The sequence below is a fragment of the Doryrhamphus excisus genome, chromosome 2, assembly GCF_030265055.1.
Source record: "Doryrhamphus excisus isolate RoL2022-K1 chromosome 2, RoL_Dexc_1.0, whole genome shotgun sequence".
NCBI classification, from domain to species: domain Eukaryota; kingdom Metazoa; phylum Chordata; class Actinopteri; order Syngnathiformes; family Syngnathidae; genus Doryrhamphus; species Doryrhamphus excisus.
This window is the reverse complement of record NC_080467.1, coordinates 8234639-8259398: the sequence shown is the minus strand read 5'-3', so window position 1 is coordinate 8259398 and position 24760 is coordinate 8234639. Positions and strand designations below refer to the sequence as shown.

The 24760-nt window shown below is 44.6% G+C and overlaps 4 protein-coding genes across 7 annotated transcripts; all 4 read right to left on the bottom strand.

Annotated features, from left to right (window-relative positions):
- Positions 1–674: 674 nt before the first annotated feature.
- On the bottom strand, positions 675–9750 carry LOC131107052 (PH and SEC7 domain-containing protein 2). 4 transcript variants are annotated; one of them, XM_058056715.1, is made up of 19 exons: positions 9545–9750; positions 8703–8864; positions 8569–8626; positions 7996–8041; positions 6251–6722; positions 5652–5736; positions 5326–5551; positions 3913–4521; positions 3740–3820; positions 3542–3654; positions 3406–3464; positions 3239–3328; positions 3123–3166; positions 2876–3033; positions 2730–2800; positions 2429–2574; positions 2213–2357; positions 1984–2130; positions 680–1910 (listed from the first exon to the last, which is right to left on the bottom strand). In XM_058056715.1, exons 5-19 carry the CDS (start codon positions 6653–6655, stop codon positions 1617–1619), a joined length of 2673 nt encoding a protein of 890 aa, XP_057912698.1. In that variant the 5' UTR covers positions 6656–6722; positions 7996–8041; positions 8569–8626; positions 8703–8864; positions 9545–9750; the 3' UTR covers positions 680–1616. The 4 variants fall into 4 exon arrangements, with proteins under 4 accessions (XP_057912708.1, XP_057912698.1, XP_057912689.1 ...); XM_058056725.1 differs by lacking the exons at positions 7996–8041; positions 8569–8626 and having other exon boundaries at positions 675–1910; positions 3913–4379; positions 4461–4521; XM_058056706.1 differs by lacking the exon at positions 7996–8041.
- Positions 9751–10262: 512 nt separating this feature from the next.
- Positions 10263–12517, bottom strand: LOC131111825 (proteinase-activated receptor 3). Its single transcript, XM_058064130.1, has 2 exons — positions 12441–12517; positions 10263–11571 (listed from the first exon to the last, which is right to left on the bottom strand). Exon 2 carries the CDS (start codon positions 11534–11536, stop codon positions 10649–10651), a length of 888 nt encoding a protein of 295 aa, XP_057920113.1. The 5' UTR covers positions 11537–11571; positions 12441–12517; the 3' UTR covers positions 10263–10648.
- Positions 12518–13992: 1475 nt separating this feature from the next.
- sapcd2 (suppressor APC domain containing 2) lies at positions 13993–21777 on the bottom strand. Its single transcript, XM_058064768.1, has 6 exons — positions 20700–21777; positions 18826–18959; positions 16570–16716; positions 16393–16494; positions 15041–15151; positions 13993–14971 (listed from the first exon to the last, which is right to left on the bottom strand). Exons 1-6 carry the CDS (start codon positions 21484–21486, stop codon positions 14843–14845), a joined length of 1410 nt encoding a protein of 469 aa, XP_057920751.1. The 5' UTR covers positions 21487–21777; the 3' UTR covers positions 13993–14842.
- A 611-nt stretch (positions 21778–22388) lies between these two features.
- tmem141 (transmembrane protein 141) lies at positions 22389–24531 on the bottom strand. The gene is made up of 5 exons (XM_058064769.1): positions 24373–24531; positions 24153–24219; positions 23866–23949; positions 23679–23789; positions 22389–23586 (listed from the first exon to the last, which is right to left on the bottom strand). Exons 1-5 carry the CDS (start codon positions 24424–24426, stop codon positions 23525–23527), a joined length of 378 nt encoding a protein of 125 aa, XP_057920752.1. The 5' UTR covers positions 24427–24531; the 3' UTR covers positions 22389–23524.
- Between the last annotated feature and the right edge of the window lie 229 nt (positions 24532–24760).

The following is a 24760-nucleotide window of genomic DNA, read 5'->3' as shown; positions in this document are numbered from 1 at the left end:
GTCTCGTCAGACCAGTTTTGCTCAGTGTCTTGTGGTGGAGTCATGTCCACTGATCTTAACTGAGACACCTGCAGTTCCTTGGATGTTGTTGTGGGGTCTTTTGTGACATCTTGCATGAGTCGTCGCTGTGCTCTTGGGGTTATTTCGGGTTGGGGTCCCACAGGGTCCCACTCCTGGGAAGGTTCACTACTGCTCCGTGTTTTCACCATTTGTGTATAATGGCTCTCACTGTGGTGTGCTGGAGTCCCAAATCTTCAGAAATGGGTTCAAGACCTTTTAGATCTCAATTACGTAATTGAGAGAAAGTCTACTTTCTCAGTTGGGATGATGTCTAACCTTTTGGTCCACTTCACTTTGTCAGGCAGGTCCTATTTAAGTGATTTCTTGAGAACAGGTGTAGCAGTAGTGTGGCTAGAGAAGTTGAACTAGAGCTATAATTGCTTTAACAGGGAGCAATCACATTTTCACACAGGGCCATGTAGGTTTGGAGGTTTTTTTTTACCTCCCTAATTCGTAAAAAGTCATTGTCATATAAACAAGTGTGACAAATATGCCAAAAGAACCTTGGAAGGGGGCTTTCATTTACACTTTTCACACCATTGTACAAATACAGTACACCGTATGATGTACAACTGCATACTCAAATGAATCAACACAATTATGCAATTGTTTGAATTGTGAGAAAAATGTGGGAAAGCTGATGTCACATACCCGCAACCAGATGAGTGATGGCAGGCCAGACGGGATATGAGCTGGGTCTTCAGGAAGCGTGAAGTTCACTGAATTTCACCCTGAAAACACAGTAAAAGGTCAAAGTTCAGGTTAATTAATTGTTGACTTTTATCAACATTACAAATATACTCACCGATCAAATAATTGCACAGTTCAAAACAAGAGATGCAGCAAACAAAAACGCAACATGCATTCGTTTGTGTTACAAGAAAAATGCACAAAGATTAAATAATGCAGTATATATTACAGAGGCATTTTAATTCACTGGTGAAAAATTACTCATTGAAGTAAAATAAAAAATCAGACCTTCATTGAATTACTTTGACACATTTTGGAAAAGGAGCCTTTTTGAGCAGAAAATTTGACGTGATTAGTATCAAAATTAACATTTACAATGTTGTTTTTTTTAACAAATTGAATAAGACAATACAAGCCCAAAGAGCTCCAGCACTGGACACATTTAAAACATGTAAAAAAGTTACCCTTCATATGAACAAGACATTTATTATAAAAAAGGACAATGACGCAAAAAAAATAACAGGATTTAAAACAAAGTGCAATTACTACCTCGTTGGCTTCAAGGTGTCCTGTACTCCAGCACCCCCTAGTGGTCACAAACCAAGTAGGCATTTTTGAACTTACTACTACACAGCACAAAGTTACAAGAGAAAAAGGTGTCTTATCAGGTCCACATATTTTTGGTCACTGCACAAATGAAAAATCAGGTTCTTCCACATCCTGAGAGAATTTGGGAATCCCTGAGATAATTTTTTCTGTCAAAGTGCACGAGGTAAAAACAAAAGGTTAAGATTTGAGGTTGGGATTAGCTTGATGCTATCAAGCATTTCAGTTCGTACCAGGAGTAAAACATTGCCAAATTGCTGTCATGCGTCTTTATTCAATCGAGGCGTGATGGTCCTACGGTAAGTCCACCTTTCTGAAATGTTGCGTTTGACTTTGATGGTGCTCGGTGGTGCCATCTCCAATTCCAGGGAGGGGCTGGAGTGTGATTTGGTCAGATGGCCTATGTCCCCATCTTCGTCCTCGTCCAGAGGGGATGCACACATGGCATTGTCAAACATGCCGAGGGCGGTGGTGATCAAAGCGCCGCCGTCACCCATCTTTTGGACGCCCTTCCAGGCCTGCAGCACACATATGTAGCTCTCGTAACGACATATCTGCAAAGCAAGGAGAAATGAGATGAGGTCACAGAGTACAGCTTCATATGCGCTCCATCATGTGTGGTTCTACCTCGTGCTGCAGGTACTCGGCCCTTGTTCGATGCTCTTCCATCTCCTTTCCTCTGCCCTTTCTGCCCTCTGGAGGATTCTGCTGGAGGTATGACAGGTCCGCTTTGAAGGACTCCAGCATTCCGGTGTGGGACTGCAGTTGGCGTTCCTGCACAGGCAACAGTTTGGTTTTTCATCCAAACTTAATAAAGATAACAGAATAAATACTGCGTACAGTAGTACTACAGTACCAGAGTGTGAGCAGATTGCGAGGCGGGAAGGATCGGCCTGCAGAACCTCCTCTGGGAGCCTACGGCTGCGGGGAACGGAGGGGAGGAGTGGAGAGCTGACACCAAGTTAATGCGGTTGATCCATGAGATCATTTCCATTTTGGATCTAATAGGGAAATAGACGACGCTAGAAACATCGCACAGACAAATGTCTCCACAGAGAATCCTGCAACTTACGAAGCTTGAAAAAGGAAAACTCTCCAGTCGGCCGTCTGCAAACGGAACACGTACGGCTTCTTGGTGTAATCGACGGCGGCCTCGGCCAGCGAGTGATGAACACTCACCACCTCCTCGTTAGCTTGCGGCTCCTTCCTACTGTGATCCTGGCACAAACACACACAAACACGCAGGTAGATCAGGTACCTCCATTTCCACATACTTTTATTTTGAGTCTACTATTTTCATATATGAGATATATGACTACAGTTTAAAGCTGAAGGTGACACTGGTGTCCCAAGAAGCTGTGATCCAAACCAACCTTCTGTAAGAAAAGGACCATTCCTTTCAACACGCCGTAGAAGGTCTTCCAGCGTCTCTTCCCCCAAGGAGCTGCAACAAAACACACACACACACAATTAATTCTGGCTCAAATTGTTTTAGTGAGCCACTTTTTTGGTCACTCACTGCGCTTCCCGTCAATGTCAGCATGGAGTTTCCTCTGAAGGAAACCCTGTTTGACAACCGGCGCCGCCTTGTCGTGGGGAACGTCCTGGAAGGGGTTGCTCTTGGACCGCAAGGGCACGTCCTCCTCCGTCAGTACCGAGGCCAGCTCCTCCTCGTCACTGTCCAATAATATTATAATAATATAATTATAGCGAGTGTGAGTTTGCGCCATGTGAGGCTTTCATGAATCACAATGATAAATACTCACACTGCCCACTGCAACGGCTCGCTCTTGATGGAGTTGTACAGACACTGAAATGTAAATACATAATATATAAAATGTCATTATCTTTCAAAAATTACAATAATTCAAGAATTTCTTACTTTCAGCAGCTCTTTGCTGAAGTTTTCTCCATCGTTCATTCCATCCAGGTTGGACACAAACTTGGAAGTGGACATGGCTTTCCCAACATTCTGTTGAACAGTTCAGTTAGGGTACAGTTACTCTCAGCCCGAGGTCAGAGGTCATTCAGCTCAGGCACACTCCTCACCTGTCCGTGCAAGTCTGTGTTGAGGAGCATGAGAGCACAAGCAAGAGCCAACACGGCCTCTGAGGAGGAAAAAAAAGAGTCAAAGAGTGGGTGTGTGTTATTGATGGAAAAGCTCAGATGAGACGGTGAAGCCCACCTGGCGAGGAGAAGGAATCTGGGTTGCACTGATGGAAGCGGCTGGTGAAATGCTGCAGTACCCGCTCCCTCTCCTGAGTCTCTCCCAGCAGGATCACCACTTTTAAGAAAGATCTGAGCGACACAAACAGACGTCAGATCATATTCAGGAGTTTTCCCATCAGCGTGTCTAGTTTAGTTCTTCCTCCACAATGCTCACCTCAGGGCTTGGTCCAGAGTTTGCCCGGTGAAATCAAAGAACCTGAGGTACTCCTCTCCAACGGCATGACTGAACGCATTACTGTAGAAACACAAGAGCAGTTAAACATAAGAAAAGAGCTAGAATAAAAGCGGTACCCAAGACCGTTGATTACTACTGAGTTATGCTCTTACTCTTTGTCGAGGTGCTTCACCACATCTACACGTTGGACCCCATCCAGCTTAAAGAGACGTTCAGCGAGGTGACACGCCATCTCCCTGTCAACGTCGTCACCATTCATGTGAGGTGGTGCATCCTCTGACGTTCCGCTTGTCCCTCCATTTGCCATGAGTACTGGTACGGATCCATTCAGGGTGCCCGTGACCTCCTGAGTCTCGTGTGGCGTCTTGGCCCGAGTAGGAGTCACGTGCTGAATCAAGGAGGTTGCATGCTGGGATGTTTTGTCCTTCTCCTGTTGCTCATCATCACAACACAACTCGGTCAAGTCCACAGGCTGGATTGAAAGCTTTTCATCAGGTAATCCATCAGTACGTTGCAGCTGTCGGACGTGGACTGAGCCTTCACAGTGTGCAGTATGGTTTGTTTGGGCCTGCTCTGGCAGTCTGATGCCCTTTGTGGGCTTATGTGGTTGTGGCTGTACCTTTACAGATGTTTCAAACATCTCTGTATTATCATCTTCAGGGAGTGAAGCTTCTTGACTTGTGGCTTCTGCAAGACGTACCTTTGTAAGTTCAAAAATTGGTCCATTATCATTAGTTGTTTGCGGCGGTGTTGGCACCTCCCTAAAACAAGTAGATGTACATGAAATCATCATCATCATCATCATCATAAAAGGCACAGACCCTAAGAACTCAATTAATCTACCACACAGTACTGTACTCGCCATTTGAGTGGTCTTAAAATAACCGCCAGGGTCATTCAAAACTGTGACACAACCTGACGTAGTTTGTTCTGCACTTTATGGCAGCAACTGCACTTCAAGTATCATGTGTGGTCAGCAATCAGCTACTGTATCTACATCTGCATGGGCTTTAAAATGTTCATTGAGCTACTCTGCCATTAGTGTGAAAGCCACGTGTTACACTTGCTGTGCTGTTGTTGACAATAAACCCATTAATGGTATTAATTCTGGTTGTCAACACAGGTTCCGTTGCTGCTGTGTTGTGGAATACGGTTGTTAGTTAATGACTATTTGGTCAAGGAGATCTACATTTTCCTGTGCACAGTGTCATTATAGTTTCAGAAATAACAGCTCTTTCATAATTATCATCAGTTTGCAGTTAACAACCCGTGATCGTTGACATAAGTCGTAGATTCCACAATCCAAGATGGCAGCTAGGGTAAAATTGTATAGTAGAGAAATGAGGCTGGAAAAATCCTTCACTTGTTCTACTGTCGTTCATGTGTTGTAGATTTAAACTCTTGGCTGTCGGAGGCACTAGTATTCTACGCAAGTCCTGTGGGTGGCACTAATGTACATGACAACGGCTAAATAAATGCTATTTTAAACGCAGCAAAAAAAAGTCAATTTTGCTGGATCTGCGATTTTGTGGATATCAACGTGGTAGCAACATTGAAATACTCACGCATTAACAGTGTCGATGAGGCATTCATCAGGACTTTTTTTGCTCCCTTCCGCCATCTTGCCGCCTTGAAATGAAGTTTGGTCGTCTCCTCCTGAGTCGGCGCATCCAGTCAGGAGAACATCCGTCTCCTCCCGTGGTTCTTCTGGGCATAAATCCACTGGTGCAACCGCATTGGATGTGACGCAGTCTTCTCCCTCCTCCTCTGAATCAGACCTCAGTGTGACGGCTGGAGCAGAAACGGATGCAAATCACCCTTTCATGTCCAACCAGCCAGGTAATAGAATATGCATTTGCAATTATCAAATAATCCTTTGCATGATGCGTACCGTTGTAGCTGATCTGTCGGCACTGATGTGTTGAATGTTCCCTTTGTTGTGTCATCGGCTCACGTCCAGCTGCAGCATCACATGGCTAAAAATTGCAACACGGGTCATCGATCATGCACAACATGTGACTGCGGGTGCAATATGAGACCCGCATCATCTATGCTATTCACCCTACATTCATCCCATCCACTATTTTTCCTTAGAATCGGAAAGGACTAAAATGGCACTTCATCACCTCTTGGAAGAGTTGTATCAAAAAAGTGTCTTTACAAATATAATGAGGGGTATTAATTAAACCGTATGTTTAATACCGTGGCTGTAGTTTGCAGCTATAAGAAGAAAACATTAGAAACATCTATTTGTGTGATGCAGTACAACCACAATGTATGCCACCAGACACATTCAGGATCCAGAACTGAGAAACTGTGTGATATTTATTTTTTTAAACCATGCATCCCACCTGGCATCCTCCAGTACATCTATCAACCCAATACTTATAATTTCATTCAATTGTTCGTACCTCTAAAAAGTCTGGACACTATTTCTTATGAGGAACTGTGTCTTAACCATGTTATGGCCACGACGGGTTAGGAACTTACCTTGATATAATTGCCCGTACACTCTGAGTTCACTGATGAGTCAAAGCCGTTTTGTTTCTCTGTGCGCTCCACTTCCTCCTCCTCCTCGTCACCATAAGGTTTGTGTAATGATGAACAAGAAGTCAGAGAGTCCAGCACGCCGGTCACATTGCTGTCAGTTGTCAAAGACCGCCTCTCTGCGGCGGCGTCAGGAATCTCCCACTGCACCGTAGCGAAGGAGAGCGTGGCGGCGGCGGTGCAGTGCAGGGCTCGCGTTGGCCATATCGTCTGCTCCCACTCGTCTGCACCCTCCTCTTTTGAATTAGCCTCTCCGTTCAAATGCTGCTCATCTTTTGAGCTCCTCGAGTGTCGCAAAGGCGGCGCCGTCAAATCCATGGAAGGAGAGCCCAGATATTTCTCTTCCATTTAAGAGACTCCCAAGGCTTTGGCGGCAGAAGCGAATGTCGGTTGCAGAGATGTGCCAGTCACAGATCTACAACACAGGACAACATGTGATGAGAGGCCCGCTAATTCAGTTAAAGAGGTTCATCATGAGCTCATCCAACGCCTCATGATTGAAAATAGTCAAGTAAATCTCCTTGAAGGGAACACGAGTTGAGCACGACAGACAAAAAGTCTATTCATCGGATTTCTATGTTGTCGAGGAGGAAATAAACAGCGGCCCTATTCATGTGACGAACAGTAATGTTGCGCAACCGAGGACAGCACATGTAAGCAAAACTGATACTAATGCACTTACAGCTAGGACCAGAAGTATTGGGGCAATTACATCTTTCACCACAATAAATTTCACACAAAAGCCGCATGCACGGGTCAGAAAGTTCTGCCATCTCTCTTCCAGGGGCTTTCATGGACTTGACATTGGTAATACCTGCCAAATATCAACTCAGTACCTAAAAATGGAGGTACGTCACCTTAAAAAAGCTGCTCATTCCTAAACGGGAGATTGCATCTTCATGTTAAACATCCAAACGAAAGCTGACATACTCAGATTTCAACATTTATGAACGGATATATTCTGAAGGGACACTACTATAGAAAATAAACTAGGATATGACACATTCACCAAACCTAAGCCAGATGTACCTATACTATGTACATTTTCAAATTGTTAGTTGGATGTGAAATAGAAATGCCATGGTTGTAATTGTTACCTTTTTAAGGTTATAGTGAAGTAAAAATCTTGGATAACGTTTAGTCTTTTCTTGATTGACAATTTAATCCTGGGTGTAGTGGAAGTCAGTATTGATGTGCTGTTTGCTAAATTATTTCTTTCAAGGCACACAGAATATTGTGCTATGTAGCTATATATACATGGAGCCTACCAAAAAATCAAAAAAAAAAGTTTGTTTCTACCTTTTTCCATTCTTTAGTGATCAGCAGTAGAACATAGTAAAGTATGTGTGTGCACGCATGTGCAGGCATGATAAAGTCAATATGTTGTTGATAGAAATAGCGGTCATGGGGATCCTGATGAGCATTTTATCTGTCTGTTTTATTATTTTATCACCACAACCCTTGCGTGAATGTTGTCACCACAAAACCAAGGGTATCTCTCCCCAAGGTCTGTGCCAGAACATCAACAAACCATGTCCAAGGGGACTTTAAACGACTCTACAGCTCTGCAGCTACATCTCTACATTTCTCCTGCAGCTTCCCCTTTACGCCTGTCTAGCATCACTGTTCGCCTCACGCAACCCACATTCAGGGGGCCAACCTTGACCGCATTTCCTGTGTGCACTCACTTCCTGCCGGGGTGCTTGGGTTGCTCAGCTGCAATTCACTGTCATACTGTGTTAGAAAAAGGAGAAGTAGGCTTTATTGATGTTGGCAGGAGGGGAATTGTAAAAATGTAGTAAAAAAATCTAAATTACACTGCTTGTATTTTTTTAATATTATATAATATATATATTATAATATAATATATTATAATATTTTTTTTTCTTACTATTTGGTTTGTCTAATGCATGTCATTCTCTATTATTTATGATGAAAACAAGGTAAAAAAATAGTACAGAAAGAGATATATTTTTCATCTTCAGGATAAAAATGATGTACACTAATGGGAGTGGCATTTAAAACATTAAATTTGAAAAATAATTTGAGAATAATCCTTATAGTGTGTCTACCTTATTCAGCAGCAAAACACAAAACATTAAAAGCAGCTATGAGTATGATAGGCTTGTCGGTTAATGACTTTATGGAAAAGACGATACAGGGTACATATTACAGCTCAAAAGTCTAATATCTATTTGTATAAACTGTTATTGCTAGTGTGTCAGAAAACATTTCTCAGAAGAGTGAAAAGCGTGACTTACTGCCCTGCGGGATCTTAAAAGTAACATCATACGATCAGCCGGCTTGTGAGCGTTTTGTCTTCAAAGAGGAAGGACGACAAAGCAGACATGCTGTCACACAGAAAAAATACAAATCAACCAGCCTTTTTTTTTACCTGCTGGGTGCCACAAACTAGCTGCACATCCGCTCCATGCTGCATTTCAGCGGGTGGTGCTCACTGCTCAGTCCTGGCACGTGGGGTCTCTGCAAGCTTTTTGGACCCCGGGTGTCCTTTACAAATAGATGACGATTAGAGAAATGTGTGCTGTCTCGCTGCCTACGAGAGGGGAAAAAAAAGCAGGAGGGAAGAGTTAGTAGGAGGGTGAAAGCTGCTCAAAGAGGAAGAAAGGACACATTGTGATTGGTAAATGACTCAGGAGCAAAGACACCTGAGAAGCTGAGTGTACACCCACAGGCCTAAAGGCATGCAGGAACACACATACATATATAAATACACACACAAGTCAGGTGAGGGGAGTGGCTCGGCTTCATTCCTTAAAATTGCACTAGTAGTAATGATGTGGTAAAACCAGAAGGTGTCTACAGATTCAATGGAAGTTCGCCTGTCATTCATCTTTGTTTGACAGATGGGTTTATTTAAAAGGCAAATACCCTCTATGAAGTAAGATATTGCGAAATATGAGCCTGTCCATTAAAATGAAAAATATTATTTTTTTTCTGCATTGTTTGCAAACGCAGTGTATGTTCACGATGAGCATTTTCGACATTTCTGCTAATGCTTTCCTTTCGCTAGCGCTGACATTCCACTTTTAATGTTTTACTTAATTGCAAGCACATTTAGCAATAATATGCTATTAACATATAAAGCGTGTGAAAATTATTATTCCATAGCGACACGGCAAACAAGCACAAGCCGATTTCAAATTGACATTACTTAGCAAAATAACTTTAGCATCATTAGCATGATTAGCATTGCGATTAAAATATTAGCATTACCTAGCATTTATGTGGGAATCCTTGCAGCTGATATCTAGCTAGCTGTTGGCTTCTGTGGCTACGTTCATGTAGGACATAGCAACTTATGGCAGACAGCTGTGATGGTAGAGGTTTTGTGTTGTTATTTTAACAACATTTATCAGCATGGTTTTAATAGTGTACAGCACAATAAACGTTAGCTATCGACGTGGCTTCACCCTCGGGATCGGCGGTAGGGGATGCTGTAGAGCTATTGCAAAGTGACGAGGGCGTTAACTTTATGACGTCACTTTTAGGCGACTACTATTGTTTACCAGTGTAAACAAAGGCGGACACAAAATGTCAATGGGGTATGTTTAAGTCATTGTATTAATATAAAAGGTCAGTGGTAACGAGACGACAATAATAGAAGAATCCTTTAGTACTTATTAATTACAAAAAAGTAACTTACTACAATAGCCATTGTTGATCAAGGGGGATTCACAATATAATACATAATGAAATATATTTTCACAATATCAGTCACATTATAATAAAATTCACTGTTTATTGATTAGGTGTTTCACATTTATGTTGTTTGTTATCAGTATATCAACTATAAATGTGTTAATTTTACCTGTGAAAGGCATTAAATCATATTTGTAATAGTTAGAGTAATTTGTGCGGAGAAAAAAAATCAAACCATCACTAACTGATTGAAATATTATTTTTTTTTAATAAACATTCAATATACCCAAGACAGGGACATCTATGCATAATGATACACTCACTAGTGACAACATAGGACCGGTTGAGGCACACAGCTTGTTTTATTTAAATAAAAGTATATGAATAAACTTGGTTTTAGCATGCTTAATCATAAAACTAACGGAGACAAACAGCAAAGTGGCCCCTGTGTCCTTCAGCTTTGGAAGAAAGTTTGGACAACATGATCTACAGCACTGAGATCTTAGTACTTAGTATAAGTTAGTATAGCTCTAATTGTTCTCTTTGCGTCTTGGAATGCATGAAAAAAAAGAGAAATGCAAGCGATATCTGGTGGGATCTTCTGTACTGGATCTCATTGGATGTCTCCAAAGACCTGATGATGGCTTTGCGACAACAGAAATGTACACATTGGACCCGCTACTGGAGGTGTGTGGAGTTGGGCTGGCAGCAGCTGGGACAGGACACCTTCTCCTTGGACAGGTAGAGCACGGGCTGGATGCTGCTGCTGAAGTCCATCAGGCCAAAGGCGACGTAGTGGATGTAGCAGCGAAAGACATCGGGCGAGAAGTAGTGCTGGAATGGAAAGAGCGCCACGGGCGGGAAGTAGTTGAACACGATGATGGCCAAAATTATGAGCACCATCTTGAAGGCCCTCTTCTTCACCGGATGCATTTCGTCTCGGCCGGGCCCTGACTGCCGCAGCACCCACAGGATGGCGATGTTGCAGAACACCATGACGGCAAAGGCGGCGAGGATCATAGCGGTGAAGACCTTCTCGAAGTTGACGATGTTGCCTATGCATTTGGCGGTGGCGTAGGCCAGCGTGATGAGCCACACCAGCATGGCGAGGCCCGCCCGGTGCTGACGGTCCTTCAGCTTGGTGAAGGTGATCGGGTGCACCACGGCCACGTAGCGGTCCAGGCAGATGCAGGAGAGGAAGAGCGGCGAGGAATCTTTCATGCCATAAAAGAAGCGCAGAACGTACCAGGTGCTGCTCGTGGTAAGGAAGACGATGTTGGCCAGCTCTAAGGGAGGGATGAGGCAGAAGAGGACATCCAGCACGGCCAAGTGCAGGATGAAGATGTCCGACGTGGACGAGTCGCCCTTGTTCTTGTGAATGAGCCACAGCACCATGATGTTGGCCGGGATGCCCAAGAACATGTTGATGAACTGCAGGCCCAGGTACCAGATGAGGACGGCCGGCATGTTCCTGCAGCCCTCGTACACCGTCTTCTCGGCCGGCGTGTTGTTGATGGGCCTGTGCTCGATGAAAAGTACCGACAAATTGAGGAAAAGAACCCCCATGACGGCGAGGTCAGAGGGTGCGCCCGCTGGAGGAACTGGAGATCACAAAACACATGAGACATTAAAAACGTTTATTCTTCTTAAATTCATCATTTCACTTTGATGATGATTTGGAGTGCATGAGAAAATGCTATGGAACATGGAGCTCTCTTGGCTCACATTCTGCACAAAGTACTGTATGATTACCCTTAACATCAGGAAACGGAATCATTACTGAAGAGGTTCTTCCCTTATGCCAGCCTCCCCCCCTTGTCCTGTCGCTTTCAAAGTCGTATGCAATTGTATGTCGCCATTGGATGTCAGCCATTGCTGATGTATTCCTGTTTGTTTCTGTTCTGTTATTGTCATTGCAATTCTTGTTGTTGCTGCTGTTCTTTTTTCTTATTTTCTATCCCCTCATTCTCTGATCCAGCCGCTCCATATTTGCATAACAACAAAACATTGAATAAAGCCAAATAATACTCCATATAACAGGGATGGTTTAGCTTCTGCTTTTCCCTGGCAGAGCAAATCGTGATTACACTATTTTTAGAAAGGTTAATTCATTAAAAGTCCAAATCCGTGAAAAGTCACCGAGTAATATATTTTTTAAAAAACAAATTAAATGAATGTCTTCAGCATTGAGGATGTAAATGTAAAACAAATTTACAAAATGCTTTTTTTCAGCATTTATCTAATTTGACTGGAGTATAAAAAGGTTAACAAAAAAGAATGAAATAATCAGAAAAATGTTAGGAAAAAACAATAAAAAATGTATAAAATGAAAAAAATAATAAAAATTTTAATGTAAAAAACAAATACAAAATCTTTAAAAATGTAAATATACCCGGAATTAAAAATGCAAGTATTTGAATGTAAAAGGTTGCTATTTAACCAGTACAAAACTTTGCAAAGAGAGACTTACCTGGTTAGCAAAAAATGCAACTAAACTTTGCAACCCATCCAAATCAGTGCGTAGACATCCTGAGCTTCTGCCTCTCAAATGCTTGGAAGACTCCTTGTGCAAGATGAACCAACACTTCAGGGATCTGCCGCTCCAGCCCATCATCCAATCAGAGCATCAGGACGAGGAGGCTGCCAATCTCCACCATCTTGTCTTTTTGGGCCTGTGCACACCCTAGCAGATAAATAACAAATACGCTTTAAAACAACGACACATAAGTGAAAGTGTGGAAAACCATCCAGGTGGAAAGAAAAAAAAAAGCTAAGGTTGGGGGTGTGTATGCAACAGGCACCATGTGGCGGGACGTGTCGTGGCAAGCCATCATCCGTTCAACACCGATTGGCAATGATGCAACCAAGCAATGGGGCCTGACGGAAAATTGGCAGTAAACAACTGATGCAACCGTCCAGAAAAATCAGTCATGATTCAATTTGCCGTAACACTTTGGAGGTTGTTACGGCAGGCTGACATGTTTTTCACGCTATGGTGGTGACACGGCTTACAGAATGACATCTCTGGTGACCTTTTACCCCAACGAGGTATTCTGCTGTGTCAGTGCAGGCACGAGAAGAGGTGCTTCAGTGGCTCACGTCTTGAAATATGACCCACGCTCATTTACCTTCCGTGCACATCTGCCTCCTGCACTTGTACTCGTCTTCTACGGGAGATACATGAGCCATGTGGAACCATAGAGGGTTCCAAAGTGTGCAAAGAACAGTTTACACATACGCAATATGCTCACAAAAGTACAAAAATCGTCATAAAGGAAGGTATTAAAGCAGACATTTTTTCCCATACATCGGGAATGTCCATAATGAAAAGCCAAAAGAGGCCGGGGCCACTTTGATTTTGTTTTTTAATTCATGGAAAAAGTCCCCAAAAATGATATACACTAGTCACAAAACGTGAGTCACTTTGAATCTAAAACCATGTCAACTTAATTTGACCTCTGAACTTATTGAGGCACATGTCCAACGTCCATTTGAGACACAGTATGTACACACGAGGATGGGGATGTCAATTTGTTTGTTTTGCTCTAATCTTTGCTGTTTTAAGTCAGAAATGTACCACAAATGGCGGCACTTTTAACACCCCTGCCATAAAGACCATCCCATTTTAGTTAGGCTGATTTATGGGCCCCATTTATTGAAGGGGCCACAAAGGATTGGGTTGGTATTCAAAGCAAGAACCCTCCTGATATTGAAGGATTTCACACGAGAGATGTTTTTTTTTCTCCTATTTTTTTCCTATTTTAGGGGTGTCCACACCTTTTCCACACAGAAGGATGAAAGATGCTGAAACCAATCCAATGTAGGTCAATACATGCTAAGTCAAAAGGTGCCAAAGCAAAGAAAAGCTCTGATCAAAAGTCCCGTATTTTGATCTAAACACAACTGAAATTAGCTTAGCATGGTAAAATCATAATTATTCTTTATTTTTCTCAGGTTGCTGCAGCTCATCCAGTGCTATAAATAAAGCCGATGTGGTTAATGTGAATAAAGAAGCACAGAAATTTGGTTACCCTGTTTGCTCTTATTTATTGTTTGACATTTCATTCAAAGTACTAGTAATAGAAAAGGGCTGGCGGGTGGTGGGGTGGGGGAGAGTTTCACTTGCGTGATGTACCTTGAGCAGCAAAAAAAGAAAACATTCAATGCTATATAACTACATTATATGCAGACCCCCCCCCCAACAGTACCATACACTTACCACAGTTGATTTGAGTTTGTTATACTGCCATCCACAAACTAGTGGTAGCTAAAGATGCAGATGGCGACGTGTTTAGCTTTAGCTTTGACGTGCTAATCATCTCTCCAGAGGACCAATACGTCACATTTAGCCCCAAAGAGTGTTTTAGCTTCTGACACCACGTCATCCCCCCACACACTTTCCTCCACGTGCAAACTTTCTAAAAGTCTCTCGTCCACCTCTGGATCGCGTTGATTGACCTCCCCCCCCCGCCATCTTGCTACAACATTGCAGAATTCATGTACAGGCTTTGTAACACAAAATATAACATGCAGCTAAAAGATCAAAACCTTCAGGGCTGAAAAGACTCAAAGTGGAGATAAGAGGACATCAACTTTAGATGCAGGAGCATATTTGTAGCCATTTAACTGTAAAAATATATACTGTATATATATATTTTTGCAAAAGTGGTAGTTTCCTATGGTGTTTGAGCAGCAGGAAGTAAGGAAAAACTTAAAGTTGGAGTGTCTCAGCCGTGCATGACGCGCTTGTGTGGAGTGGTTACAGGTTGCAGTCAAAAGGTGTGTTTGCGTGTCAAAAAGGTGCACCGCCTGGGTAAACGAGGGTTTGCTTCGACCTTACAAATGCTTGGCTCCGCCTTTCCCATGTGAGGGTCAGATGAAGGTGGAGTCCATGGTGCTGGTGTCCTGGACGCTGCGGGCGCGGGCCTCAAAGAGCTGCTTTATCAGGGCCGACTTCTCCTGCTCCAGCTGGGTGATGCGCTCGCTCTTGTCCGTCACCTCCTACGTGAAGCAGAGGGATTCAAACAACGCCAAGGCCGCACTGTGTTGATGCCGTGGGCTTTGTGAGACCTGCGTGAGAAGTCGGTTCTGGTCCTTCAATCGCTGGATGGCTTGTGGGGGGGCTGGAACTGGAGGCTGCGAGCTCGTCGCCGTCTGAGCACCGTTGGAGGGGAATGACGCCTGGGGAAACGAAGATGGAGAGTTCAAAGAAAAATGGTGTTGCCTTGGGACGTAAAGATGCTAGCCATTAGTATAGCACGTCCAGTTAGCATTTGCTATCAAATATTTCAGACGTACAAGAAATGAAATTTATTATATTAAGACAATGCAGCCGACAATGCATTTCCCGATTCATCACAAAATCATAGTTTAGTTTTCTGTTGTGGAGTTCAGGACGCCAAGATGAGCCATCATAACTAGCATAGAGTTTTTGTTCCGGGTATAGGCGTCTTACCTCCGAGTTAGCCTATCCACAATCAGAATTAGTGTGCGCCTCGAAACGCCGCAGGAACGAATCAGGAGCCGACTGATGTCATGTGACATCGACAGAGTCATGTTTAGGCCATCAACTCAAACGACTTAGTGGTCTTGTCCTTAGCTGCTAAGAAGTCACCATTCCATGTAGTATACTATAGTAGTACTGGAGGTGCTGCATTAGTAGTATAGCATAGTAATACAGTATTGTACAGGTTACAGGAATGTTAAAACTCACCAATCCTCATACTGTAGTATTAGTGTAGGGTTAAAGTAGTATACTAGTAGTATATGTTTATATTCGGATACCTGCCTTAATATAGTGTAGTGTAGTATCACACTACACTATAGTATCTGGGGTATTAGTATATAGTGTAATATTAGGGTGAGGAGCTCAGCCATCCGGGGGAGGGAGGGGCTCAGAGTAGAGCCGCTTCTCCTTCACATCGAGAGGAGTCAGTTGATGTGGCTCGGGCATCTCGTCCGGATGCCTCCCGGACACCTCCCTGGTGAGGTGTTCCAGGCAAGAAAAGGCCCCGGGGCAGACCTAGGACACGCTGGAGGAACTATATCTCACAGCTGGCCTGGGAACGCCTTGGTGTCCTCCCGGTGGAGCTGGAGGAACGGGAAGTCTGGGCTTCCTGACTAAGACTGCTGCCCCCACGACCCGGACCCGGATAAGCGGAGGAAAATGGATGGATGAATGGTAATATTAGTGCGGTCAAGTATGGGTATAGTATTTGTGTACTATAACATTGTATCATTTTAGTGCAGCATGCGTATAGTATTTGTGTCATGAAGTATTAGAACCATTACAGTCGTAGTAATAGTTTGAGTGTACTGTAGTAAAGTAGAGCAGTGAACACCAACTGTGTAAGCGGTACAAGTAGTGTATACTGTGAGTAGTTGTATATAGTGTAAGAACTGTATGGTAGGTTCATTCTCACCATTCCGGTGCAGCAAATGAGGTCGTTGAGGCAGCGGTTGACTTCTTGTAGTTTAGGAATAAGAACATTGATGCGACTCTGGTTGGCTTCGGTGAAAAGGTCCTACAAATGGATACCACGGTTGAGATGGCGGAATTACGACGCCATAAGACGGACGGAGCTGGACGCTTTACCCACCGTGCACTGGGAGCTTTGCCCAACCTGCCGCTGTCTCTCTGTGACGCTGTGGATCTGGCCCTGGTACCAGTCGCGGGCCCGCTCCACGACCTCCAGGCCCGCCAGCAGCGAGTCCTTCTCCTGCTCCAGCTCCTTCATTTGCTTCAGCTGGGACGCACAAGGAAGGAGGAAAAGCAAAGAAAAGCTGTCGTCACACGAGGGACAAAGACGGCGTCTGGACAAAAACGCAGTCCAATTGTGCTGGAATTCCCGTGCCAGACAATGTCGAGAGGAGCCGGTGTCATGGCAACCGTACAGCAACCTAAGAATGGGGTAAACAGCCAACTCACTTCAATGATGGCTGCCTCCCCCCCCTCAGTGTGTCTCTGCAAAGAGTTGTGCTGACCAGGCTGTCCGTGCATGCTGCACAGTCCTGGCCTCATCGCTGGCATTCAGCCACTTGATGGCTCACTTTTACACAAACACACACACACACACACAAACACTCCCCCATGACGCGGTTCCATCCCGTATGCAGCTGACTACAATCCCTCGCTGAGTGATGTTATTTAAACAAGTGGAAGGTTTAACTGTGATGGCGTCTAAATAAGGCAGACGTGGCAAGGTTATGGGGTGATTGGGAGCGGGGGGGACAGAAGGCTGCAAGGTGATAGAAAAGTCCACAAAAGTCCGTTGTGGGGGTTCAAGCCAGCGCCCCCCCAGCTTGTACATGAACACACACACATACAATGAATGCAACCTTTTCAAACGTTAGCCAACAAAAGAGCAGGCGGTAAATAAGCTCCGACACAAAGGAAGGAAAAAGATTACCGAGAGGAAAGTTGCTGTAAAAGTCTCCAACAACAACAACAACAAAAAAAAACAACCCTCCAACTTGTTCCTACGAACCTAATCTACTCACCCAAAGGAAAAACTGCAGAGCCTTGCCGCTGTAGAGGCTGCTGCTGAGGGGGATGAAGACTGTAGTGTACGCGGCCCAAACGGCCGTCCAAGCTGGGCCACCTCGCCCGACCGACTCCTCTACGTCCACCGGGCCCCCGGGCCCGACCCGGCTCGCTACCATCGGGGCAGCGGCGGGCCTAGTTAGCCTCAGTGGGAGGGACGGAGGGGAAGGGGGAGGAGGGGAGGAGGGGCGGGAGGGGGAGGAGGAAGAGGGGACGCGGTCAGCCTCTTAGGACGCAAAGGCCAAGCGAGGAGAGAGAGGGGAAGGAGATAACAAAAAGGAGAGAAAGAAGATTGGGCAGGCTGGACAGAAGGTGAGGAAAATAGTGAAAGCAAAAGAGGGGGGGTGGGGGGATCAGAACACAGGAAGGCATGAGCCTCAGAGGGGACGGTGGGAGGGGAAAAGGCATGGGAGGGGAATGGGGCAGCCAATAGGAAATGATGCTGGGCCTGAACCAAACCTCCTTTAAAACTGATTCAGTTCTCTGCTAGTTCCTATTGGACTCAGCAATAACATCAAGACATCAGACGCCTACAAGCTGCTCCTCAATTGCTGCAAGCCACCCCAAAGTTTGACTCCTTCTTAAGTTGAACTGACGGGGTCTTCGTCACCTTGAGGGGAGTGGCAAACGCACGTTTGTAATATTTGAACAGGATCGGTTGAAAAATATGAACACTATCAAGCGTCTTAACTAATTGCTAATATGTGGTTGAGCATTCATTTATCTAGCTATCCATCCATTTTCTATGCAGCTTATCCTCAGTAGGGTCGCCTGGGTGTGCTGGAGCCTATCCCAGCTGTCTTCAGACGAGAGGCGAGGTCGCTAGCCAATGGCAGGGCACATATAGACAATCATTCACACTCACATTCATACCTGTGGGGCATTTTTGGAATGTGGGTGGAAACCTGAGTACCCGGAGAAAACCCACGCATGGGGAGAACATTCATTCATTCATTTTCTACCGCTTTTCCTCACAAGGGTCGCTGGGGGTGCTGGAGCCTATCCCAGCTGTCTTCAGGCGAGAGGCGGGGTACACCCTGGACTGGTCGCCAGCCAATCACAGGGCACATATAGACAAACAACCATTCACACTCACATTCATACCTATGGACGGGAGAACATTCATTCATCTAATTTATCTTATAAAACTGAGGATTTAGTTTTAACCAAAATCTTGGCTTAAGGAGGGACACAACATAAAATATGATAAGACCGCCTCTTTCTGCAGGTAGAAAAGATGTAACGGACTTGAAAGTCAAAATGTGCGTATGCATGTACAATATGCACAAGGTGCCGGCTGTTGCACACCCACCATTTCGTAATCTACTCCGTTGGATATGGTGTGCCGCCGCTGCTCGTCTCGGGTGCGCCCGTGTCGCCTGGATCCTCCCGTGAATCCCGTCGCCGACTCGCTCTGGGATCTGGGCAAATTCGATTTGACGACACCTGGGACACACGAGGGAAGTAATATCGATTATTTGAGGTACTTTTGCAGGACAGAGCACCCAGCAGTTGTCAATATTCACCACACGAGGGAGCTATTTACATTGAGCCCACGTGGCTCCAGGCGGCCCTGCTTTTAAAATACATAGCTGACAAAGAAGCTTAAATGCTGTGTAATAGCATGGATGATGATGGTGTGTTGCCATTTTTCCAAAGGCAGCGTGAGGACCATGGGGGGGTTAGTGGCAGTACGTTTCTGCTGTGATTTAGCGAGGTCTGACCTGCGTGCTGTAATCTGCACTAATCCAACCGGGGTTTGGCAGCATGTGAGAGATTACAGCAGTGCACAACTGGCGCATTTGTCTGCCCACACTAAATAGCCAAAAGTGTCAAGATGTCCTAAACATGTGATCTGTGGGTAGTAGATGCCAAAGCAAAAAAAAACAAAGTCGCTGCAACATAAAGCAAAACAGTATCCAAAGCCATCCAAACCAATGCTTACTGCTGGCTGGATAAAAAAAAAAAAACTTTTCAAACAAGTGAGTGTGAGCAAGAGAGCGTGGCCTTCAGAGCTTCAGGCAATGCAAGGCTGGTGGTGCAGAGATCAGACCTTAACTCAGAGAGACTCGTCACGACGCCAGTGTGTGTGTGTGACAGCGAGCGAGGGAGAGACAGTGAGATAATGAGCTAGCAAAAGTCCATCACACCAGGGGAGAATTGAGCATCACCAGTCACGCAGATGCAGGGTCACGGCACGGGTTTCCTCGAAGGAGGGAAGATACCTCTCTGGCGTGACCTATGACCTGACCTGGATTTAACAGCGTTTAAAGATGACCCCCCCCCATTCTAGTATGTTCTTAAACCCTAAACTTGAAGTAATTTTGGGGAGAAAATAATCCTCAAAATGTATCCTTCAAGTGTGTTTAGCCACCATAAACGGGTAATAACAATGGTGTCATGATAATCATAGAATCATAGAGGGAAGAACTTAATACTCTGTGTCCTGGTTGCTCAGTACAATTTGGCAAAGAAATAAGTTGACATTAATAATCAGCTAAAGACTTGCATCCCCAATCTCACTGCATCTGTCATACGTCAAATATGACAGACATGATTGACATGTTTACGTGTCACTTTGACACGCTGCTACAACATTGGTTCTATTGCTGCTGTGTTGTGCAATATGAATGCGTGACACAACGTTGTCATGCAGTTTTGCTTGTCTGGAATACTGGGAATACTGAGGTATGTTACTATTTGCAGGAATAGATTCGGATTTGGGGCTGCACAGCGATCGAGTGGTTAGCACGCAGACCTCAGAGCTTGGAGACCAAGGTTCAATTCCACCCTCGGCCATCTCTATGTGGAGTTTGCACGTTCTCCCTGTGCATGCGTGGGTTTTTCACATTCCAAAAACTTGCTAGGTTAATTGGCGACTCCAAATTGTCCATAGGTATGAATGTGAGCGTGAATGGTTGTTTGTCTATATGTGCCCTGTGATTGGCTGGCGACCAGTCCAGGGTGTACCCCGCCTCTCGCCCGAAGACAGCTGGGATAGGCTCCAGCAACCCTCATGAGGAAAAGCGGTAGAAAATGAATGAATGATTTGCTATTAGAATGTGAATAAAAACTGCCACATGCTTGTATTAGACTTGGCTGTATGTGTACCCCAAACACATTGTATAAAAGATAACGGCTTATCCTGACGTTTAATGAGTTAAAAGTGACTTTGGTAGCACATACCTGGTCCTTGGAGCTGAGGTGATTCCAGGGCCAGAGACTCGATGGACCTGACCCGGCTCTGCTGGGGCTGTGATGCTTTGGAGACATGACCCGGCTCCACCCGGTAGCATCCACCACTACCAGTGCCCCCCTCCTGAGCGGCAGGAATCCGCTCCAAGCTCCTTCCAGGCCTCTCGTACCCGGCACCGTACCTCACCGGTCCACACGCCGGGTAGCCAGCTAATTCATCCGGCCTGGCTCGACTCATCAATGCGCGATGAGGCTGGATGTTGGTGACGTTGCTCGGCCCAAGCGGACGGACCTTGTTTTCCACCCTGGTCCCGACGTTGCATGCGGACAACGGTGCTGGTTTCTGGGTCTGCTTCGGAGCCTGCTGAGGGTGCACGGCGGCCTGGGCTTTCAGGTGGTTCTCCGGGTTGAGCATGGAGTAGCGGAGCCCCGCGACAAAACGTTCGAATGTGAGGCAGCCGTGCGGAGGTGTGACCCGGCGGAGGCAACTCAACACGCCACCGGGCAGCTCCCGGGTGTCAGCGCCCTGCCAGCGGCTTTCGATTTCGGATATGTGGACGTATCCTCTACCGCCGTCATCCAGGATGTCAAACAGGGTCCTCAGGCTGTGCAGGAACGCTTTGGGCAGTCCATCTGTTGAATATTCGCCCTCCTTCGGTTGTCCGCTCTTGGGAGCGTCCACCTTTCCGTGGAAGCCGTCTTTTCTCGGCCCTACTCGGCCATATATCACCGACGTTCCGTTCATTTTGCAGCCATGCTCCGTGGCTATCAAAGCCATTACTATCGATTACTCCCTAGCTAGCCAAAACTACCAATCGGTTAACTTTTGTTTTTGCGAGTGGGTTATCTAAAAATGGAATGTAAACAAATAAACCCTGACTTAATTTAAACACCAGGTCATAATATTCCAGGTAATACGTCATATTTTGGAATTAGTCATGTTTTTATCGCGTCGTGGTTCAGTCAGAGCTCGCCAGTGAAACTCCCTCCGAACATTCCTCCTCTGGACCTACAGCGGCAGCACCGCCCTTCAAACCGCGCTCCGAGCCCGCTGATTGGACGAGACGCGCAGGAGGTGAACGGTGATTGGTGGAGAGCTGAGGTAAGCTCCAGTTTGAGTTGTGAGCTTTTGTTTATGACTCATACTGGGACGTTATTCATATAGGGGACTTTCTCTTTAGGGTCTGCAAGTGTTGGCTTATTAGCATAGGAACTAAAAAAACATTTGCATTTTTATATAACTGATGTTGAAAATTGATGATTTTTCTCAAGCTGCTGCATCCCCCCTTGCTCTTCATTGGTATAAGATATTTTTTCACCTACGGTCCATTTTGTTTTTTCTTCATCCTCACCCATCACTTACTTACCTTACCTGCCCAGGCTTGAACACCTTGTCCCCATCTGTTTGCTGAATGACTCATTTTGGAATAACAACATGGATACCCTATATTTTGTCTCATGTCTTGCTTTTTCCTGTCAGACCACATTAAAAACAATAATAATTAATCCTTGATTGGACTTATATAGGCGTCACACTGAGAGGGAATTGATTTCCCCCGCAAAATCAATCACACGCTGGTTATAGTCAACAAATACATCTGTGAGTATTGATTATGGCTGCAGGCCAGTAGAGATCAAGTAAAGCAAATGATCCACTAGCCCATATTTTGTATAGTATTGATTTGACCCTGTGGTAGCTTTAGTGTTTGTATTGGACCTTTTTTGGGGGGGGGATCAACGCATGATCTTCTGTTATATAAGCAAAGAAAGCGAGTGACAGAAAGAGGAGGTCAGACCTCAGTGGGATGACTCTGAGTCGGACAAATGAGCACTCAACCCCGCTCTCTTCATCTTCCGCTGTCATGTCCTTGCAGTGCTGCTGCACTAAACACGCACACACGCTGTATAAAAGTTGCTGCCGGAGCTTGCCAACTATGCCGCATGCTGCTTATGTTATTCTACGCCATCTTTAATTGTCCTGTTTGTTCTGTTCCTACGCGTCTCTCTCTTAGGCGGCATCCCTGTGCATGTGACAAAGGATTGGAAGGCTCGTTCACGTGAAAAAACAATCTTAGCGCCTTCAAGTAACAGTGAAGGAACAACAAAAAAACATTCAAAGTGAAAGCCAGAAATTCCGCCTGCTTTATCTGCATTGGACAGATATTCTCCCCAAAGTGAGAGACTTTGTCCACTTCACTGTTGCCATTAAAGACACTATTGTTTGAATAGGCGGCACATAACCATATTTAGTTTGATTTGCACAAACAAGTGCATTTGAACAGCTCAAATGACTAGAGTTGATGATGTATCTGCTCCATGGTGTCAAAACGTCAGCCTTTAAAAGGCTTTGATCAACACCGTTGACACGATTACTCACCAAGCCATCAATTGTGTTGGCATGAATTCAGTTATATTTGCACATTTCCAAGGGGGGTCATTGATGATCGCTGTGTGATGTGTGTTTAAATTGTGTCACACAGCCAACAAACAAACACGACCAAAAAATAAACTAATACCAGATTACAGGCCTAACATGTGCTTCTTACAAAAAGAGCCACACTAAATCCTAACCTCCAAATTCATGTTCATCCTCTTGTTAATGCCGCTTGGACACGTGAAAGCACAGTTGATGCCTCATGCAACTCAATGCAACACAGCGTTAAAAATGTATTAGCTACATTGTGTTTTCCACTTTTTCATGCACCCCAAATCATGATAAAAGTTGTTATCTAATGCCCTGGTCTTGTCGGTTTTGGCATTTGGAGGATTCATGGTATATTCACGGTAGGTTTCATCTAACAAGTGTCCCAAAACTTTCAATCCATCACATCACCATATTTTGTCTTCCCAGTCTTTGTTGCGTCCTCTACTTCAGGCACTAAAAGACAAATTAGAGACAGAAAGTGGTAAACACCCAGCATTCGGGTTTGGACATGTGCAGTACGTAACATTCAGACCACAGAGTCTCACCCTGTGGCGATGATCTGTCTGGGACTTTGCCAGTTTCTAGTAGCAACCAGAGGTCAGAGCACTTCTGCGTTTCCCACCGTGTCACGGCATAACTGCCTACTGACGATGCGGCTGAGAAAGAAGAGGCGTGGCATTATGGAGAGGAGACACAGAAGAGGGAAAAATTTGTATTTTTATTTATTCTCACCAATGGAAATGAGGAGATTCCATTGCAGAGGATAGGGCAGTCTCTTCTGCAGAACTTTCTGGATGACGAAAAAGCCAACAGCACCTGTAAAAGATGATTCAAAACATGGAGCCTGTTAATGAAAACCCCCCCTTCTCAAAGACATAATATCACACCTGACCAGCTGCTGAATATATATATTTTTTATTAGGGACAATGCATATTTAAATCCCAGCCACGATGTATTTGCGTATAGGAAACGGTGTAAAAAAATACAGTCAACTCGTAATGAAAATACTTTTACCTACCAAACACAAACGTCCCAATCCCCTTCATGAAGGCATGAGACTGGCAGGCAGCATAACTTTCCAATCCCTAAGACAAACACACAGCAAGAAAAAAGCGTACTCCCATTAATTGTATTGGTATACATAATATATATATATATATATAATATAAACATAGTACAAGCGCGTCCTCTAAATAGACTTGACACCGCTAGACACGCTACATTAAAAAAAAGCTCACCGGATGTTTTGCCACCAACGCATCGTCCACTCTTCTCAGACCTAGATTTACCATAATTTTCACCTAAATGAAACTAAATAGTAATAAATAAAACAGTATTTTACGTAAAACAAATACACTGTCCAGATGCCGGGCAGTTATACAACTTCCGGGATACAAAACAACAACTGAGTAAAAAGCAGCTTGGCAAGCAGATTGCCTCAAACAAGGGCGACACCCACAGACCTGGAGGTGATACTGCAACTCATACATCAACACCAGGGCTTCTTCTCTGTTGTTTGCTGAGAATTTCATGAAATAAAACTTGAAATAATTACATTAAATCTGTTATTATAAATACATAAAATACAAAATGAAGTAATTTGATTTTAAAAAGAGAATTTTTCCC

Bases quoted from the DNA above. Each gene is read 5' to 3' on its own strand.
- LOC131107052 (XM_058056715.1), bottom strand. From the start codon at position 6,655: ATGGAAGAGAAATATCTGGGCTCTCCTTCCATGGATTTGACGGCGCCG. The intron at 5,737-6,250 runs GTAAGTTCCTAA...TGCAATTTTTAG, and splicing joins GTACGGGCAATTATATCAAG to CCATGTGATGCTGCAGCTGG. The intron at 3,034-3,122 runs GTGAGTATTTAT...ATTATTGGACAG, and splicing joins GAGCCGTTGCAGTGGGCAGT to TGACGAGGAGGAGCTGGCCT.
- LOC131111825 (XM_058064130.1), bottom strand. From the start codon at position 11,536: ATGGGGGTTCTTTTCCTCAATTTGTCGGTACTTTTCATCGAGCACAGG.
- sapcd2 (XM_058064768.1), bottom strand. From the start codon at position 21,486: ATGGCTTTGATAGCCACGGAGCATGGCTGCAAAATGAACGGAACGTCG. The intron at 15,152-16,392 runs GTGAGAATGAAC...TCGTTTCCCCAG, and splicing joins TCATTTGCTGCACCGGAATG to GCGTCATTCCCCTCCAACGG. The intron at 14,972-15,040 runs GTCTCACAAAGC...TGCTTCACGTAG, and splicing joins AGAACCGACTTCTCACGCAG to GAGGTGACGGACAAGAGCGA.
- tmem141 (XM_058064769.1), bottom strand. From the start codon at position 24,426: ATGGTAAATCTAGGTCTGAGAAGAGTGGACGATGCGTTGGTGGCAAAA. The intron at 23,950-24,152 runs GTAGGTAAAAGT...CATCTTTTACAG, and splicing joins GATTGGGACGTTTGTGTTTG to GTGCTGTTGGCTTTTTCGTC. The intron at 23,587-23,678 runs GTGAGACTCTGT...TTTGTCTTTTAG, and splicing joins AGACAGATCATCGCCACAGG to TGCCTGAAGTAGAGGACGCA.